We start from the raw sequence: 20320 nt of genomic DNA, 5'->3' as shown, positions 1-20320 counted from the left end.
AATATTTTTTTAGGTATAAAGTTCTCTGATGGTAATTAATAGTAATATTAATAAACATCAACTATATGCTCGTTCCATCCTTACAAAAACACTATAATGTAGATACTATTAAAGTCCCCATTTTCAGAAAGTTAATCTGAAGCTTGGTAAATAGAGTAACTAGCATCCACATCCACCCATCTGTGCCCTTAACCTCTATACTATACAGCCTTTGAAACAACTACAACTTCTTCCAAATCTGAGTGGCAATGATTCCACTATGCTAAGGGCTGTTTTCCCATATTACAGAGACCATTTTACATAAACAAAGCAAAATAAGTCTATTTTGTGTTCAATTGGACATGTGATTTCTGTTTAAGATAATCATCATGCTTGAGATAAGAAAAAGTTGCTTCAGAACATCCTTCATAGAGGATGAGAACTCCAAAAATAAATGAAGAGATGAATTTGAACATTAAATTAAATCAAATGGTCATGAAGTTTACAAACACTTTGAAATTCAATGAAATCATATTTGAAAATGATTATCTTTAAGATTAATTGGTTAGTTGGCATTTAGCTGACTCATCTTGTTTATCTTCATAAAAGGGGAAAGAATGGAACCACTTCCATCTCTAAAGATTCAGTGCAAAATCCACCCCCTCAACCTCAGTACATTTCTGCAGGAAATATGAGAGATACTTTATGTTTAAGTGGCTACCCATATGCCAAACAGCTCATTCTCCTTGAAAGATTATGTCAGCAAACCCCTGAGCCTTACTGAGGCACAGAAAACATGGGAAGTAGGGGTCTTTTATTTCTAAAAATTCATTAATTCTGCCAACCTAGTCCAAAATGTGCATCTATAAAACCTACAGGAGTAGCATTATTATAGACTCTTTCTTAAAATAGAATTAAATTACAAGACTGTTTTGGTGGCCTTATTTTTATTACAGAATATGGAATGCTTTTTCTTACTTGGTCACATTCTCTTTGCTGATGGAGCATTTCCATATTGCCCCTGTGACAGCAGCCAGACGTTCTTTATTGTCAGTGTTATTGAGCAGACTGGCCAGGGGTTTAAGTCCTCCGTGCATCCTAACCAGGTCACGGGTATCTTCATCTTCGGCACACTACACAAAAAGTCAAGTGAGAGGCTGGCAGTGAGTAAGGCATATCAAGATTTCAGTGATTATGAAAGAGGCTGCCATTTGTACTAGCTATGAAACTTCTTATCAGAGAGCATAATATTCTGAAGGCACCTCCAAGTAAAGCATAATTCTTCTCTATATTTGCAGCTATCTGACAATGTCTGTCTTCCTTTACATGGTTTTGGCATGTTTAGCAGTTTCTATATACTTTGGAAATTCTCCAAAGCCAATTCTGATGTGGCCTGGGTTTCCAACAAGACAGAGGCAAAGGTTGGTTAGAAACTTAGAATGCCACACACATTTCTGCAGTAATGCAACCCAGAGTCTTGGAAAAACACAGAAGAGAACACAGAGCAGTGGAAGGGATACAATCAAACCTTTAATGACGCCCCAAATCTAAGAGATGAGGAATTTCCCCAATGAAGTTTCTATGCCCAGAGCAGTGGGTCATATCAATAGCAACCAGTCATCCTTTGAAATAAATATGTGTTGCCTAGATGTTTTCAACTGATCATCCTTCTCAGGTTATAGAACCAACAATGATTAATTCAGTATAGGTTTGCTATTGTCCTAAGCATACAGTCAGTCTCTGAGGCCACTGAGGGCACATGAGACAGATATACATATAACGCATCATCAGTGAATGCCACTGGAAGAAATCCTCATCGTAGTGTACCACAAAGCACCGCCATGCATACCTTCTATTTGTGACTTTCCATTCTGGTTCAGTTGCAACTTTTAAAAATTAATCGCTATTTCTAACAGTCCCTTAATGCTTATTGTTATGAGGCATATATTCCATCAAAGCTATATATCCTTGTTATGAGCTGGTTGCATGTCCTCAAAACTCCTAAGTTGAAGTCCTAACCCCCATACGTCAGAAAGTGACCATATTTGAGGATCGTGTCTTTAAAGAAGTAATTAAGATTAAATGAAGTCATTGAAGTGAACTCTAATCCAATATGGCATGTAACTCTATAAGAAGAGGATATTAGGACACTGAGGAAAGATCATGTGATAACCTTTATCTTTCAGTGACAGTTATCTGTTGCTTAAGCCACCCAGTGCTATGGTACTTTGTTATGGCAGCCCAAGCAAACTATTACAATACTCTATCAACATGTACCTCCTCTCCGACTCTATCGTTTGGGTGCATTCTCACTGCACATTTTAAACTGCATTCCTCTAGGAAATCTATTCTGATTAGGGGGAAGCTGTAATGGCCAGTAGCAAGCTGTAATGGCCAGTAGCCAGCCATATACTAATTTGTCTGGGATATTTTTTCTACCCATTAATCATTTTAATCTGTTTTTTGGAATACATTAAGTCCTCACTTAACATCATAAACAGGTTTTGTGACTTTAAATGAAAAGACATAACAAAATTTCACCATAGGTTAATCGATATAAATGAGTTAAGTTACTACATTATCTCATCAACATTATAATGAAACTAGAGGCCCAGTGCACAAAATATGTGCATGGGTAAGGTGCCAAGTGGCTGCTGGCTGCCAGCTGCCAGTTGGGGCCTTCCTTCATTCCGTCATAGAAGCAATCAAACTCCCAGTCGATTGAACTCCCAGTCATTTGAACTCCCGAGGGGACACTTTACATATTAGGCTTTTATATGTATACTAGAGGCCCGGTGCACAAAAATTTGTGTGTTGCCGGGAGCCGGTCCATCCTTGCTGTTTCAAGGGACCTGGCATATATGGCATACGGTTCTTAATATGTTTGCTCACCTTCTTGTTGCTGTGTTTTAACCAAGGTCACCTCTCCGAGAAAGGTTGAATCCCCAGGTAGGGATTTTCCCCTGAAGTTAGGGAGGGAATAAAACCCCTCAACTAAGTGCCAGGCGTGTAATTAATCACTTTAACTATGAACAATCATGCTTAAGCTACATAATCTTTACTCCCTGGAATGGAGATAAGAAACGCCCTAACCTTTGTAATAGAGATTGATAGGATTGAATCAACTGGTATAAATACAGATGTAACAAGACAGCAAGAGACAGAACTTAGAACACAGAATTCAGAACACAGAACCTACACAGAACGTTCTCTAGAGACAGAAGAACTTCGCTGGAGAGAACATGGCAAAAGATCCTGGACAGAAACTGGCCTCAGAACCTAGAGACAGAACCTAGCAAGAGAACATGGCAAAAGATCCTGGACTGATCCTAACCAGAACTTCGCTGGAGATCCTGGCTAGGCTGCTGATCAACTGAACACTGTCTCCGTGTCCTTCCTTCTTCACTGACTCCGTCCACACCTTTGAGGACCCCTGGACCTGCTGGGGTTGGACCCCGGCAGTGTGTGGAGGGGGGAGGGAGGTTCCTCAGCCCGGCCTGTGCTCTCTCATAGTCTGGGACCCCTTGGGGGATGACCATCTGCTGGCTGAGACCTGCTACCCAGGGGATTGGGCCTAAGCTGGTAATCAGACATCCCTCTGGCAGCCCAGGAGCCCTCAGGGAATGTCCACTTGCCAGCGGGGAGCAGACCTAAGCTGCAGTTGGACATCCTTAGCGCTGCTGAGGAGGCAGGAGAGGCTCCTACCACCACCTCTGTACTAGCAGCCATCAGCCTGGCTTGTGGCTGAGCAGAGCTCCTCCATGTGGGAGCTCACTGATCACCAGAGGGCAGCTCCTTCATTGAGCAACTGTCCCCTGGTGGTCAGTGTGTGTCATAGTGACCAGTCATTCCCAGTCTTTCTGCTATTAGGGTCAGTTTGCATATTACCCTTTTACTATATAGGATAGAGGCCTGGTGCACAGGTGGGGGCCAGCTGGTTTGCCCTGAATGGTGTCCCGGATCAGGGTGGGGGGTCCCGCTTGGGTGCCTGGCCAGCCTGGGTGAGGGGCTGATGGCTGTTTTCAGGCTGCCCGCACCCCCTTCAGGGTGAGGGTCCCCACTAAGGTGCCTGGCCAGCCGGGATGAGGGGCTGATGACTGTTTTCAGGCTGCCTGCACCGCCTTCAGGGTGGGCATCCTCACTGGGGTGCCTGGCCAGTCTGGATGAGGAGCTGATGGCTGTTTTCAGGCTGTCTGTACTGCCTTCGGGGTGGGCGTCCCCACTGGGGTGCCTGGCCAGTCTGGATGAGGAGCTGATGGCTGTTTTCAGGCTGCCCGCACCGCCTTCAGGGTGGGCATCCCCACTGCGGTGCCTGGCCTTTTTGCAGGTGGGCCAAGCCTGCAACTGAAGCTCCCAACCTATCCTTTTTTTCTTTCTTTTTTTTTTATTCTGGGATTTATTTACCTTCTATAGCTGTCACTGGAGCTGAGAGCCGGCTTTAGCTCTGAGGCCCAGCTTCAGCTCTGAGATCTCGGCTGCCGAAAGCAGGTATCTGGGTTTTTTGGGGTTCTATAATTGAAACACTGTTGCGGTCCTGCTCACTCCAGCTCTGACGGCTGAAAGCAGGTTTCTGGGTTTGTTTAGCTTCTGGAATTGCAACATTTTTTCTTAGAGTGAAGCTCAGATCCCAGCTGTGGCAGGTGGGGAACCTTGGCTTCCTCCATCACTGGAGCAACCAAGCCTCCTGCTCGCTTCAGCTGCCTGGCTGCCGGCCGCCATCTTGGTTGGCAGTTAATTTGCATATCACCCCAATTAGCCAATGGGAAGCATGTCGGATGTATGGTTAATTACTATGTTTGTCTATTATTAGGATGAAATTTGTGCACTGAGGTGGGGTGTCCCTCAGCCCAGCCTGCACCCTCTCCAATCTGGGAGCACTCGAGGGATTGGGCCTAAATGAGCAGCCGGACATCCCTCTCACAATCCAGGACTGCTGGCTCCCAATTGCTCACCTGCCTGCCTGCCTGATAGCCCCTAACCACTTCTGCCTACCAGCCTGATCACCCCCTAACCACTCTCCTGCCAGCCTGATTGACACCTAACTGCTACCTTGCTGGCCCTATCAACCCCAACTGCCCTCCCCTGCTGGCCCAATTGCCCCCAACTGCCTTCCCTGGCCAGCCTGATCGTCCCTAACTGCCCTCCCCTGATGGCCCGGTTGCCCCCAACTGCTCTCCCCTGCAGGCCTGATCCCCCACAACTACCCTCCCCTGCAGGCCATCTTGTGTCCACATAGGGGTGGCCATCTTTGACCACATGGGGGCAGCCATCTTGTGTGTTGGAGTGATGGTCAATTTGCATACTGGTCATGACTAATTAGCATATCAGGGCTAATTAGCATATCCCTCTCTTATTATATAGGATAGATAGATAATGTTGAATGAAATGATGTTATCTGAAGACCTGCTGTACTGTGTAATGTATAACTCACCATAAATAATGAAGATTAAAACCCTAGCTAATAAAAGAGTAATATGCAAATTGACTATCACTCCAACAAACAAGATGGCCACCCCCATGTGGTCAAAGATGGCAGCCCCCATGTGGACACAAGATGGCTAGCAGGGGAGGGCAGTTGGGGGTGACCAAGCCAGCAGGGGAGAGCAGTTAGGCATCAATCAGGCTGGCAGGGGAGCGGTTAGGGGGTGATCAGGCTGCAGGCAGAAATGGTTAGGGGCAATCAGGCAGGCAGGCAGGCAGGTGAGCGGTTGAGAGCCAGCAGTCCTGGATTGTGAGAGGGATGTACGGCTGCCCGTTTAGACCTGATCCTGGTTTCAGAATTGGGCCTAAACAGGCAGTCAGACCTCCCTTGAGGTTTCCCAGATTGGAGAGTGTGCAGACTGGGCTGAGGGACACATCCCCCCCATGCATGAATTTCATGCACCGGGCCTCTAGTTAATAAATAAATAAATAAAACAGAAATACACATGCACTCATTCATCCATATTGTTTTGGGAGGAGACAAATTTCCCAAGACCACTATATTTGAATGGGATATAATGAAAATCAATATAAAGGTACTATATACATATTTAGCTATTTTACACTAAATAAATAATTTTAGCAGATAAAGACATGCAAGTGTCTTATATAATTGTAAATAATCAGACATATTAGAGAAGCTTTCTTTCTGATCTATATAGGCATCTGTCATTAGCATAGGACAGTGGTTCTCAGACCTCTTGGGCATTAAAATCCCTGGGGGTTCTAGTTAAATATGCAGGCTTCTGAGTTCCATCCCCAGAGAATGAGACCGTATGCTTAGAAACATGGAGAAGAACAGGACTGTCCATAGGGCCCACTGTACCTGGTAGATGGCCATGGCGCAGTGTTCCTGCAGCTGCTCATTCTCACTATTTAGGTTCTTTACCAGATTTTCAATTATCCTTTCTGCTTTGATTGCAGCTCGGTAGTTTTCCTAGTAATATGAATTTAAATATTTATGTATATATAATGTATGCACATAAGTATCTATTAAAAATTAATAATTACACTAAATAAACTTTCTTAGCAAATACACAAGTCCAAGGTTAACATATTGATATAACAATAAGAGAACTTAGTCAACATTTTCAAAAATAAATCCGGTCAGGGCACATACCCAGTTAACGGTTTCATCCCCTGTCAGTGACCCATATGGGAGGCAGCCAATCGATGTTTCTCTCTCGCATCGATGTTTTCCTCTCTCTTTCCCGCTCCCTTCCTCTTTCTCTAAAAATCAATAAAAACAAAACAAAAAAAATCAATAAAAACATATTTAAAAATAATGAACCACACAAATACCAATGTAATTAATGTTCTACTAGTTTGATCTTCTCTTTCTAATAGAATGCTGGCTTCTTGGAAAAAAAAAATCCTTAGCAGTCATGATAACCTTACAAATTGTTTTTCAACTATGAAAATACATAGTAAATGAGAGCAAGGGAAGCAGAGTAGGCCTAGATACCTCTGATGCACATTCTTGTAAAGTCCCCACCACCGGAATCAGCATGTTTTCATGAGACGTCTTCAGCAACCGAGCCAACAACGGAATGCCCCCAGCCTTACGAATGGCTTCTTTATTCGCATAACTCTTACTGCAGCTCCACAGTGCCAGCGCCCCACAGCGAGCCACTTCCACGTCTCTGGCATCATACAGACTCGACTGAGCAGGTTCTGCAGAATTATGTGCACAGTCGAGTAGAGCGACCTAAAAGACAGATAAACACAGCGTAGATAGGAATCTTTCCAATAAAACTTAATGCATCCCATAATAGGTACAGGGTTGCTACCAAACTTCCCTTCATCAAAAATAAGAATATTTTTAAAAACTGACTTTCATACCACACAGCAGTCAGTGAAAGCAAAGAAACAAAACCTTTCAAAACACCTTCCTTCAGATTTAGGAGCTTTTACAATTCCTTCCCACAAGAAATTTAATCTCACCAAGACAGTATTTTCTTAATATGGCTCTAACATTTACATTAGTAAGATTTGTAAACCATGTACTCAGCCTTGGTATCTCAGAAAAGTAGACTCCTTATAGCCATGAAAAGTGAATGGCCTACGCACTGTTAAAACCATGAGACACAGCCCTCTACCCGCACTACCAAAACCCCAAACAAATGGCACAGTTGCCAGGACCCTCTCTTTGCTTTGCAATAACCAAAGTCACTGAAGACATTAAAGACAGGCAGTTTACTAGGTGTACCAGTTAATAAAGTGGATTTTTTTCAATAGATGGAGTTACACCTATGTTGATATATATGCGATTTGACATGCATGCTATTTTGTTGTATTGACAGCAAGCTTCAAAACTTCACATGTCAAATTTTCTGAAGGTGTTAACATCATAGATATTTTTACACTTAAAAATGTGGAATTTTGTGCCAAAAAATAGCATTTGAGGGAAGTTTTAATTCATTTCCTTATTTTGAAGAAAAAGTTATCATATACTTCAGGAAACTTATGGTGAACATGTTCCATCTCAGGATACTTGTGAATGCTGGTTTAAATGCTTTAAAAGTGATGATTTCGATGTGAAAGACAAAGAACGTCCAGGTCAACTGAAAAAGTTTGAAGACCAACAATTACAAGTATTTGATGAAGATGCATGTCAAACTTAAAAACAACTTGCAGAAAGATTAAACATTGCTCAGAAAACCATTTCCAATCGATTACAAGCAATGAGAAAGATTTTAAAGGAAGGAAAATGGGTACCACATTAACTGAATGAAAGACAAAGGGAAAACCAAAGTCATCAGTAAAATCTTGCTTCAATGGCATGAAAGAAAGTCTTTTTTGCATCGAATTGTGACTAGCGATGAAAAGTAAATTTAATTTCAGAATCCCAAATGCACAAAATCATGGGTTGATCCAGGTCAACCATCAACATCGACTGCATGGCCAAATCGCTTCAGAAAGAAGACAATGCTCTGTGTTTGGTGGGATCAGGAAGGTGTGGTGTATGATGAGCTTCTAAACCCAAGTGAAACCATTAATATTGATCACTACCGACAACAAATAATCAATTCGAACCACGCTTTGATCATAAAATGACCAGAATGGGCCAGAAGACACAGCAAAGTAATTTTGCTTCGTGATAATACACCATCACACACTTCAAAACCAGTTAAGGACACATTAAAAGATCTTGCCTGGGAAGTATTAACCCACCCGCTGTATTCACCAGACCTTGCTCCTTCAGATTACCACTTGTCCTGACCTATGGCACACACACTTTCTGAGCAGCACTTCAAAATGTACGAAGAAGTGGAAAATTTGGTCTCTGAATGTTTTGCCTCAAAACAAGAAAAGTTTTATTGGGATGGTACCCACAAATTACTTGAAAGATGGGGGAAATGTGTAGCTAGCAATTAATATTATTTTGAATAAAGCACTTTTGATGTTTCTCTGGAAATTATCGTGTTTTCTTTGATTACGAAATCTGCCATTATTAACCAATACATCTAGTATATGGATACAGCAGTATGGCAGGGTGTTCCATAAAGAAGTGAAACAGGGCCTCCCAAAGCTGGCTTTATCATATTCATGTCTACTCCATTCTTCTCTCTCTGCAGACCAAATTCCAGGGATACTACTCACATAATCAAGAACACCAAAAGAAGAGTCTCTGATTTCTAATTTTAAATTCCCGGGAGAGATAGTTCACGGTAGAATCAGCATGAGTCAGGTGGACACCCATGGTCTAATTCAGTGATGGTGAACCTTTTGAGCTCGGCGTGTCAGCATTTTGAAAAACCCTAACTTAACTCTGGTGCTGTGTCACATATAGAAATTTTTTGATATTTGCAACCATAGTAAAAAAAAGACATATTTTTGATATTTATTTTATATATTTAAATGCCATTTAACAAAGAAAAATCAACCAAAAAAAATGAGTTCGCATGTCACCTCTGACACACACGTCATAGGTTCGCCATCACTGGTCTAATTAGTACAGGCCAAGGAAGGATATGGGTAAGGCATATTTACATGGCTTTCAGGCACCTATTGGGATAGGGTAGCAAGGTGGGGTAGAAATTCTAAGATAGCGGTATTGAATACATGGCAGACAGTTTAAAAGTTTCTATCTATTAGAAGTATTCCTCCTTATCTATATAAAGTTCAAAATTTGTAGCTCATTGGATAAGACCCTGTGAGATGTCCACTGTGCTCATCTCTCACTGGTCATCCAATTTCACCTCTTACCACACAGCCCTTCTCACCCTAGGACTGGCCTCATTAAGCCACTGTGGTTTCCAAGCACTCAATGTTGTTTCCAGCTCTGGGCCTTTATCAACACAACTTCATCTTTCCTGGTGTGTCTGCCTGACAAATACCTACTCACCTTCCAAGACTCAGCAAAGGCAATATCTCCTCTCTAGCCTTTCTTGACCTTCCTCTTCCAAATAGAGTCAATTGATTAGCCCCTCCTTTATTCCTCCTCTATTCCCAGTACTGACTTCAATGAAATACCTAATCCTCACCCTTTACTTATATTTTTGCCTATATCTCCTCTGTCCCACCACAATGAAAGCATGACATGACTTTGGTCAGGAAAATACCTTTATTTATATTCATAATTCCACCACCTAGATCTGTATTTGACACACAATTCAATAAATGATTAAAATGGTTTTCACGGAAAGGGTCAAGTGTGCTATATATACAGAGGAACATAAAAATCAGCCACAGTGCTAACAGCATTAAATCCTGCAATATGTCCAGGCCTGATGCATTCTTCCTGCTTACTCAGACTCTTCTGCACAGACTTCTATCTGGTGTGCCTCTCCAGAGCCTGACCTATGTTATCAAACCCACTGTGGCCTGTCTGCTCTTGACCTCAGTTCTCTTGCTGGGATTCCATACCCACCCTACAGTTCCATCTCTGCATTAGTGATCTCCCTCATTTCCAGTTTTTTTTTAAAAAATATATTTTATTGATTTTTTACAGAGAGGAAGGGAGAGAGATAGAGAGTTAGAAACATCGATGAGGGAGAAACATCGATCAGCTGCCTCCTGCACATCTCCCACTGGGGATGTGCCCGCAACCCAGGTACATGCCCTTGACCGGAATCGAACCCGGGACCCTTCAGTCCGCAGGCCGACGCTCTATCCACTGAGCCAAACCAGTTTCGGCCATTTCCAGTTTTAGTTGGGGACTCTATCCTCTACCCCCATAGCTGTCAAACCAAAAGTGGACCCCCAATTCTAGTCCTTCCCAGATGTGTTCTCTACATAGTAGTTACAAGTTTATTATTAGCGTATTCATCATTGTTTTTTCCTGTACCTACTTAGCTATTATTTAAAATTAAATTATATGTCATTATCTTGACTAGATTAGTGCCACTGTTCAAATTTCAGGCCCCAAAATGTGATGTATAAGACTCCCATAAAAAACAAATTTTAGTTTTAGTCTGCAGTTTCCTTTCTGACAATCCAATGAGAGTAGTGTCAGTGGAAAGCCACATCAGCCTGCCATTTAATTTCATTAGTTAAGTAGAATAATGATAATCATAGTAATAATTACCACTTCCCCAAGATTTTATTATGGAAATTTTCAAACTTACACAAAGAATGAAAAAATTGTAAAGCAACTGTACAACAACATCCATATATCCATCATCTAGGTTCTCTAATAAACATTCTGTCATATTTATCACATAGCTAGATATCTATTCATCCATCTATCCATTCATAAGTCCACTTATTTATGAAGCAAAAAATTATAATTTATAGTACTCTAGAGATTACAAATAAAACACAGAATCTCTTTTAGTAAATTTCAGAACACTTTTCACTGTGCATATATTCACATTAAATCCACATTAACTCAATATATAATTATTACCTCTTTGTATGTATAAGGTATGGGACTAAGTGCTATGGGTGACCCTAAGATATATAAGATTTGGCTCTCATCTTGAGGAAGTTAAACTACAGAAGTGATGAATACAAGCTGTGGGGAAGACACGAGAACTGTCGATAATTCCTAAGGAGGGTGGAAATGCATTTCCATATTGCACTTTATTAAAAGGTCTTTCTGTCATGGCAAAGGTATTGAGCAGAATGATAATCTTTATCTTTCAGTGACAGTTATTGAAATAATCATCCTATCTAATAAAAGACAAAAAGGGTAATTAGCCGTACCTCCGCTACGCTTCCCATTGGCTAATCAAGGCGATATGCAAATTAACTGCCAACCAAGATGGCGGCCGGCAGCCACACAGCTGAAGCGAGCAGGAGGCTTGCTTGCTCCAGTGATGGAGGAAGCCAAGGTTCCCCACCTGCTGCAGTCCGGCTCTGAGCCAGAAACTTAACAAACCCCAGATACCTGCTTTCAGCCGGCCGTGGCCTCAGAGCTGGGAGCGCCAGTGACAGCAACAATGTTTTAATTATAGAAGGTAAATAAATCCCAGAAAAAACAAAGAAAAGAAAAAAAGGAGATGCTGGGAGTTTCAGTCCCGGCCAGCCTGAAAACGGCCCTCAGCCCCTCATCCAGACTGGCCAGGCACTCCGGTGGGGACCCCCACCCTAAAGGGGGTGTGGCCAGCCTGAAAACAGCCATCAGCCCCTCACCCAGGCTGGCCAGGCACCCAAGCGGGACCCCCACCCTGATCCAGGACACCCTTCAGGGCAAACCAGCTGACTCCCACCCATGTACCAGGCCTCTATCCTATATAGAAAAAGGGTAATATGCAAACTGACCCTAATAGCAGAAAGACTGGGAATGACTGGTCACTATGACACACACTGACCACCAGGGGGCAGACGCTCAATGCAGGAGCTGCCCTCTGGTGGTCAGTCGCTCCCACATGGGGGAGCTCTGCTCAGCCACAAGCCAGGCTGATGGCTGCCAGTACAGCGGTGGTGGTGGGAGCCTCTCCTGCCTCCTCAGCAGCGCTAAGGATGTCCAACTGCAGCTTAGGTCTGCTCCCCACTGGCAAGTGGACATCCCCCGAAGGCTGCTGGCTGCCAGAGGGATGTTTGATTGCCATCTTAGGCCCAATCCCCCGGGGAGCAGGCCTAAGCCAGCAAGTGGTCATCCCCCGAGGGGTTCCAGACTGTGAGAGGGCACAGGCCGAGCTGAGGGACCACCCCCCCGCCCCGCCAGTGCAAAAATTTTTGTGCATTGGGTTTCTAGTTTTTATTATAAAAGTAATCTACACTAAGAAAAGAGAAACATGCAAATTGGTGTCACTCCACTACACCCACCAGTCAATCAGGATGAGTATGCAAATTAACCAACAAAGATGGTGGTTAATTTGCATATGCAGGCACAGAACAAAGACTGAAGACGACTGAAGACTAAAGAGGCTTGGCTTCTCCACTGCAGCCGGAGTGGAGAAGCCAAGCCTCGCTGCTGCAGCCGCAGCGGAGAAGCCAAGCCTCGCTGCAGCGGGACCAATGGCCTGGGTCCCGGGTGCCGGAAGGAAACCGGTGCCAGCAGCCAGGGGAAGGAAGGCCTATTGCGGGAATCTTCATGCAATGAGCCTCTAGTACTTCTATAACAAACTGACATGTATTTGAAAATAGGAAGGAAATTTGGTAATCATTTCATAGAAAACTCCTGTGAACAATTTTCTGTGTTTATTTCAAGTGTCTTTTCTATAATTTTTAGGTAGACCTTTAAAAATTGGGTGAGAGGTACCATTGTTTTTTAATCCTGTTATGATCTTATATTACATTAAATATTCAATTATCCTTTGTTCCTAAATAAACATCTAAAATACACCACTGATATCATTTACAGGGAACTCATACAACTTAATAAAAGGAAGATAAATGATCCAATAAAAAAATGGGCAACGAACCTAAATAGATACTTTTCAAAAGAAGACAGAAGGAAGGCCAAGAGACATATAAGAACATGCTCAAAGTCACTAATTATTCAAGATATGCAAATCAAAGCGACAATGTGGTACCATCTCACACCTGTCAGATGGCCATCATCAACAAATCAACAAACGACAAGTGCTGGAGAGGATGCGGAGAAAAAGGAACCCTCTTGCACTGCTGGTGGGAATGCAGACTGGTGCAGCCACTGTGGAGAACAGTATGGGATTTCCTCAAAAAACTGAAAATGGAACTCCCATTTGACCCAATGATCCCACTTCTAAGAATATATCCCAAGAAAGTAGAAACACCAATCAGAAGGGATATATGCACCCCTGTGTTCATAGCAGCACAATTTACCATAGCTAAGATTTGGAAACAGCCTAAATGCCCATCAGCAGATGAGTGGATTAGAAAACTGTGGTACATCTACACAATGGAATACTACGCTGCTGTAAAAAAGAAGGAATTCTTACCATTTGCAGCAGCATGGATGGAACTGGAGAGCATTATGCTAAGTGAAATAAGCCAGGCAATGAAAGAAAAATACCACATGATCTCACTCATTTATGGAAAATAAAGAACATTATAACGTGATGAACAAGAAGATAGATACAGAGGCAGTAAAGCATCCAATAGACTGTCAAATTACAGCGGGAAGGCTGGGGAGTGTTGGGGAGTGGGGGAAAGAGATCAACCGAAGGACTTGTATGCATGCATATAAGCACAACCAATGGACACAAGACACTGGGCGGGGGGTGGGATGAGGGCATGTGAAGAGGGTAGGGAGGCTGGGGGAAGGTCAATGGGAAAAAAAAAGGAGATATATGTACTACTATGTGTAATACTTTAAACAAAAAAAAATAAGTAAATAAAATACACCACTGATAGAGCTTCAAATAGGCATTTCTTATGGATATACTGCAAATTATTTTATTAACCTCATATTGCAAAACAAGTGTTTTCAATTGTCACTCTTATGTGTAACAATAAGATGCGCCTCTGTCACCTTGGGGACAATCTTCATGGTGATATCACCACATTGGAGGGAAAGGCTACCAGACTGCTTTCTACTGCACAGGCTTTCCCCACCCCTCACCAACACTGCACACAGACATGAATGTATCCCTATGAATGTGATAGGTGAGAACTACAACGATTTTTAAAATTTATATTTCTTTGCAAAGTAAGGTGGAACATGTGTTTTGCCACTTGCTAATATAAATACACAAAAATAACTTTCAAGGACATGGTGTATCCAAAGATTCTCAGAACATGCCCTGTGGTTATCTAATGTCCAGGAGTGGCCAGAAAGGACAGCATGGAGCTGACATTTCCATGCCAGCTGCTGTGCTGCTGCTGATGATGTCATTGGTACTCACCAGTTTAGTGATGCCCCCATGGTGTCTCACTGCCCACCTGGCTCTTCTAAACTTGGCAACATTCGCAATTGTCTCAGCAGCCAAACATTTCAGACTCTTATGTGGAGAATCAAGTATATTAACCATAATTGGTAAGCCCCCAAGGTCAACAATATTACGTCTGATTTGAGGATTATGACTGATTTCCTTCAGGATTTTTAATGAACCAATCTAAATGAGAAAAAAAAAGGTTATAGATGAATGTGTGCTTAATACAGAACCAGTGCTATATTTTTTAAAATTCCAAGTCTACCAAAAATCCTTCCCCAATTAAGTTTTTAGAGAAAAAATTTCTATTTCTAGGTGTTACACATAGCCTATATATTTCCCTTTAATTATATAAACAAACACTCATCATTTAAAAAGCAGACACTAATGAAAAGAACCAGATAGAAAAAACAAAAGCAGAGAGATGAGAAGAGCAGCAAACAGTAGAAGTAGCAAATTATCTTAGCAGTAATAATAGCAGATAAGGCGAGAACCAGGCAGTAAGAATAGCAGACACCTAGCACTAAGAAGAGACCCATGAGAAGGTATAAAAACAGTTTCTCATCCATTGTAACAAAGCCACTCACCTTACATTTGACTTCATCTGTATCAAGTAAATTGATTAAAACTTCAAGGCCTCCAACATCCCTGATTGCCAACTGGCAGGTCTCTTGCGCTAAGTTGAAATCCTTCATTGAACACAATGCAATCACTGTAGCTGTCTGATTTCCTCCCTATGAAAACACCATGCCACAGAAAGGTTAAATAAGATCATTCTCTACACAGTTATGACTCCATGAATGGGGAAACATGTCTCCCATACACATGGCACATTACTTTTTTTAAAAGTTCTCTGAGCAGGTTATAATGTGTTAAATGAACCGTGTAGAGCTAAAGCACAAAAAAAGCTGTTCAGTGTTATAAAACATTATTCCAATTAAGCATCACCATTTAAAGGTGGTCTGAGTGTTTTAAACAGCTACAACATTAGGTGGTATTAGTGTATTCAATATGCAAAGGGAAAACCTTGAGAGAGCGACTAAGGAATGTAAGTTTTATGCAGAAGTAACAGGCGGTTCCTGTAGTTCTCAACAGTATACTCTGCTATGCAAACCATGTCTGAAAATTATTCTTACAAATATGCATATGGCCTTATATATGTGTGTACATTCTTACAACTGGGAAAACATGGAGAAAGGGAAACCATGTGAAAGGCAGTACAACAATCCATATTGAGAACAAAAGAAGGTACAGTAAGGGCAGTAGGGTTGTGAAAGAGGTAGCAATTTTTTAAAAATTGAATTTATTAGGTGACATTGGTTAATACAATTAATAGGTTTCAGGTATACAATTCTATAATATATCATCTTATATTGTATTGTGTATTCACCACCCCAAGTCAAGTCTCCTTCTATCATCATTTATCACCGATTTATACTTTTTTGTAGCTAATGATTTATGTATGGTAAGTAGAGGGTAGTATTGCCTATAGATATGGTCGGCAAACTGCAGCTCGCAAGCCACATGCGGCTCTTTGACCCCTTGAGTGTGGCTCTTCCTAAGCCTTAGGAGTACCCTAATTAAGTTCATAAGAATGTACCTACTTATATAGTTTAAGTTTAAAAAATTTGGCTCTCAAAAGAAATTTCAATCGTTGTACTGTTGATATTTGGCTCTGTTGACTAATGAGTTTGCTGATCACTGCACCATCTTTGACATCCCCAACCCCCTTTCCCTCTGGTAATCACCATACTGTGTGTCTGTGAGTTTTGTTTTTGTTTTATTTTGCTTTGCTTAATCCCTCCATCTTTTTCACCTCTCCCTACAGCACCTCTCCCATCTGACAGCTGGCAGGCTGTTCTCTTTATTACTCTGTTTCTATTTTGTTTGTTAGTTTATTTTGTCCTTTAGGTTCCACATATAAGTGAGATCAGGTGATATTTATCTTCCTCATACAGGCTTATTTCACTTAGCATAATATTCTCCAGGTCCATACATGCTGTCGCAAAGGGAAAGATTTCCTTCTTTTCTACAGCCAAGTAGTATTCCATTGTGTAAATGTAACCAGCTTTTTTATCCACTCATCTATTGATGGACACTTGGGCTACTTCCAAATCTTGGCTATTGTAAATAGCGCTGCAATGAACAAAGGTTTACATATGTTCTTCAAATTAGTATTTCAGGTTTCTTGGGATATATTCCCAGAAGTGGAATTGCTGGATCCATAATTAATTTTTGAGGTAACTCCATACTGCTTTCCACAGTGGCTATACCATTCTGTATTCCAACCAACAATGCACAAGGATTCCCTTTTCTCCACATCCCCACCAACACTTATTTGTTGACTTATTGATGATAAACATTCTGACAGGTGTGAGATGATATCTCATTGTGGTTTTAATTTTCATTTCTCTGATGATTAGTAACATTGAGGATCTTTTCGTATGTCTATTGGACATCTATCTGTGTGTTCTCTTTGGAAAAGTGTTTATTCAGGTCCTTTGTACATTTTTAAATTGGATAGTTTGTTTTTTGGTGCTGAGTTTCATAAATTATAAAGTTTGGATATTAACCTATCAGATACCATGTCATTGGCAAATATGTTCTCCCATTCAGTGCGTTCTCCTTTTTATTTGTTGATGGCTTCCTTTGCTCTGCAAAAACTTTTTAGTTTGATTAAAATTAATAATTTTTAAATTTATTTTTTGTTTCCCTTCCCCAAAGAGATATAAAATAAAATATTGCTACACGAAATGCTTTCTTCTAAGATTTTTATGGTTTTGAGTCTAACATTTAAGTCTTTTACCCATTTTAAGTTTATTTTTGTGTAGGATGTAAGAAAGTACTTTAGTTTCTTTGTTTGAGTGTGTGTGTGTGTGTGTGTGTGTGTGTGTGTGTCCAATTTTCCCAGCACCATTTATTGAATAGACTATCTTTACCCCATTGTATGTTTTTGCCTCCTTTGTCAAATACCAGTTGACATAAAGGTATGGGTTGATTTCTGGGCTATCTATTCTGTTCCGTTGATCTATATGTCTGTTTTTATACCAGTACCATGCAGTTTTGACTACTATGGCCTTGTACTATAGCTTGATATAAGGTACTGTGATACCTCCAATTTTGTTTCTCTTTTTCAAGATTGCTATGACTATTTGGGCTCTTTAGTGGTTCCATATAAATTTTTAGGATATTTGTTCTAGTTCTTCGAATTATACCACTGGTATCTTGGTAGGAATTGTGTTGAATCTATAGATGGCTTTGGGTAGTATGGACATTTTAAAGATATTAATTCTTCCTGTTTATGAACACTTTTCACTTATTTGTGTCTTTTTAAATTTCCTTCTTCAGTGCCTTTTAATTTCCCCAGTCTAGGTCTTTTGCATCCTTGGTTAAATACATTCCTAAGTATTTTATTATTTTTGAAGCAATTGTGAATGGGATTGTTTTATTAGTTTCCCTTTCTGATAGTTCATTATTGGTGTATAAATATGCAACCAATTTCTGGATATTTATTTTGTATACTGCTACATTGCTAAATTCATTTATCAGTTGTAGTAGTTTATTGGTAGAATTTTTAGGATTCTTTATACACAGATCACGTCATCTGCAAATAATGACAGTTTCACTTCCTCCTTTCCAATTTGGATGCCTTTTATTTCTTCTTGTGTGGCTGCTGTGACTGGGACTTCCAGCACTATGTTAAATAAGAGTTAAGAAGGCAGACATCCATGTCTTATCCACAATCTCAAGGGAAACATTTGTAGTTTTTCCCACTGAGTATGTTGGCTGTGGGTTTGTTACATATGGCCTTTATGACACTGAGGTATACTCTTTCTATTCCCAGTTTGCTGAGAGTTTTTATCATAAATGGGTGCTGGATTTTATCAAATGCTTTTTCTACATCTATTGATATGATCATGTGATATTTATCCTTCATTTTATTTACGTGGTGTATCACATTTATTGATTTGTGGCTATTGAACCAACCTTGCATCCCTAGAATAAATCCCACTTGATCATGGTGTATGATCTTTTTAATGTATTACTGGATCTGGTTTGTTAATATTTTGTTGAGAATTTTAGCATATATGTTCATTAGAAATATTGGCCTGCAATTTTCTTTCTTTGTCATGTCTTTGTCTGGTTTTGAAATTAGGATAATGCTGGACTTGTAAAATAAGCTTGGGAGTCTTCCCTCCTCTTGAATGTTTTGGAACAATTTGAGGATAGGTATTAGTTCTTCTTTGGATGTTGAGCAAAATTCACCTATGAATCCATTTGGTCCAGGACTTTTGTTTGTTGGGAGTTTTTGATTATTAATTCAATTTCACTAGTTGTCATTTGTTTAATTAGATTCTCTGAATCTTCCTGACTCAGTTTTGGAAGATTGTATGTTTCTAAGATTTAATCAATTTTGTTCAGATTGTACAATATGTTGGCATATAGTTGTTCATATTTTCTTACAATCCTTTGTATTTCTTTGGCGTCAGTTATTATTGCTCCTCCTTCATTTCTTATTTTATTTTATCTCTCTTATTTCCTTGGTGAGTCTGGTTTGTCAATCTTGTTTATTTTTTCAAAGAACCAGCTCTTGGTCTCTTTAACCTTTTTTATGTGGTTTTTTTTTTTACAGAGAGAAAGGGAGAGAGATAGAGAGTTAGAAACATCGATGAGAGAGAAACATCGATCAGCTGCCTCCTGCACATCTCCCACTGGGGATGTGCCCGCAACCCAGGTACATGCCCTTGACCGGAATCGAACCTGGGACCCTTCAGTCCGCAGGCCGACGCTCCATCCGCTGAGCCAAACCGGTTTTTGTGGTGTTTTTTTTTTTAGACTATTTCATTTATTTCTGCTCTTATCTTTATTATTTACTGCCTTCTACTCACTTTGGGCTTTGTTTCTTATTCTTTTATCAAGTTCCTTGAAGCATAAAGTTACATTTTTTGTTTGAGATTTTTCTTGTTTTTTGAGATAGGCCTGTGATGTTATAAATTCCCTCTAAGGACTGCTTTTGTGGTGTCCCATAGATTTTTGGTTGTTGTGTTTCATTCTCATTTGTCTCAAAGAATCTCTTGATTTCTTCCTTGATTCATTGTTAATCCATTTATTATTTAGTAGCATGTTATTTAGTTAGCCTCCATGTCTTCGTGTGTTTTTTGGGGTATTGTTTTCTTGTTTTGGTTTCAAGTTTCATAACATTGTGGTCAGAAAAGATGCTCGATATAATTTCAATATTCTTAAAATTATTGAGACTTGTTTTGTGTCCTATCATTGGTCTATCTAGAAAATGTTCCATTACACTTGGAAAGAAGCAGAGTATATTCTGCTGCTTTGGGGTGAAATGCTCTGAATGTATCAGTTAAATCTATCTGAACTAGTGTATCATTTAAGGTCATTGTTTTCTTGCTGATTTTCTGTTGGAAGATCTATCCATTGATGTCAATGGGGTGTTAAAATCCACTACTATGACACTCTTACTGTCAATCTCTCCCTTTATATCCATCAAAATTTGCTTTACATATTTAGGTGCTATGTTGGCTGCATGAATGTTTACAAGGGTTATATATCCTCTTTTTGGAATAATCCCTTTATTATTATATAGAGTCCTTCTT

At 40.5% G+C, this 20320-nt stretch overlaps 1 protein-coding gene across 1 annotated transcript in view; it reads right to left on the bottom strand.

The window, feature by feature from the left end:
• ODAD2 (outer dynein arm docking complex subunit 2) overlaps positions 1-20320 on the bottom strand; it is a 219169-nt gene that overhangs the window by 133678 nt on the left and 65171 nt on the right. The window contains 5 exon segments of the mRNA XM_059680935.1: positions 958-1112; positions 6287-6397; positions 6926-7168; positions 14679-14888; positions 15293-15439. Of these exon segments, the coding sequence (XP_059536918.1) occupies positions 958-1112; positions 6287-6397; positions 6926-7168; positions 14679-14888; positions 15293-15439 (866 nt within the window).

This window comes from Myotis daubentonii, chromosome 1, assembly GCF_963259705.1.
Source record: "Myotis daubentonii chromosome 1, mMyoDau2.1, whole genome shotgun sequence".
In the NCBI taxonomy this organism is placed as follows: Eukaryota; Metazoa; Chordata; class Mammalia; order Chiroptera; family Vespertilionidae; genus Myotis; species Myotis daubentonii.
The sequence above is the reverse complement of the archived record's forward strand: the minus strand, read 5'-3'. Positions and strand labels throughout refer to the sequence as shown.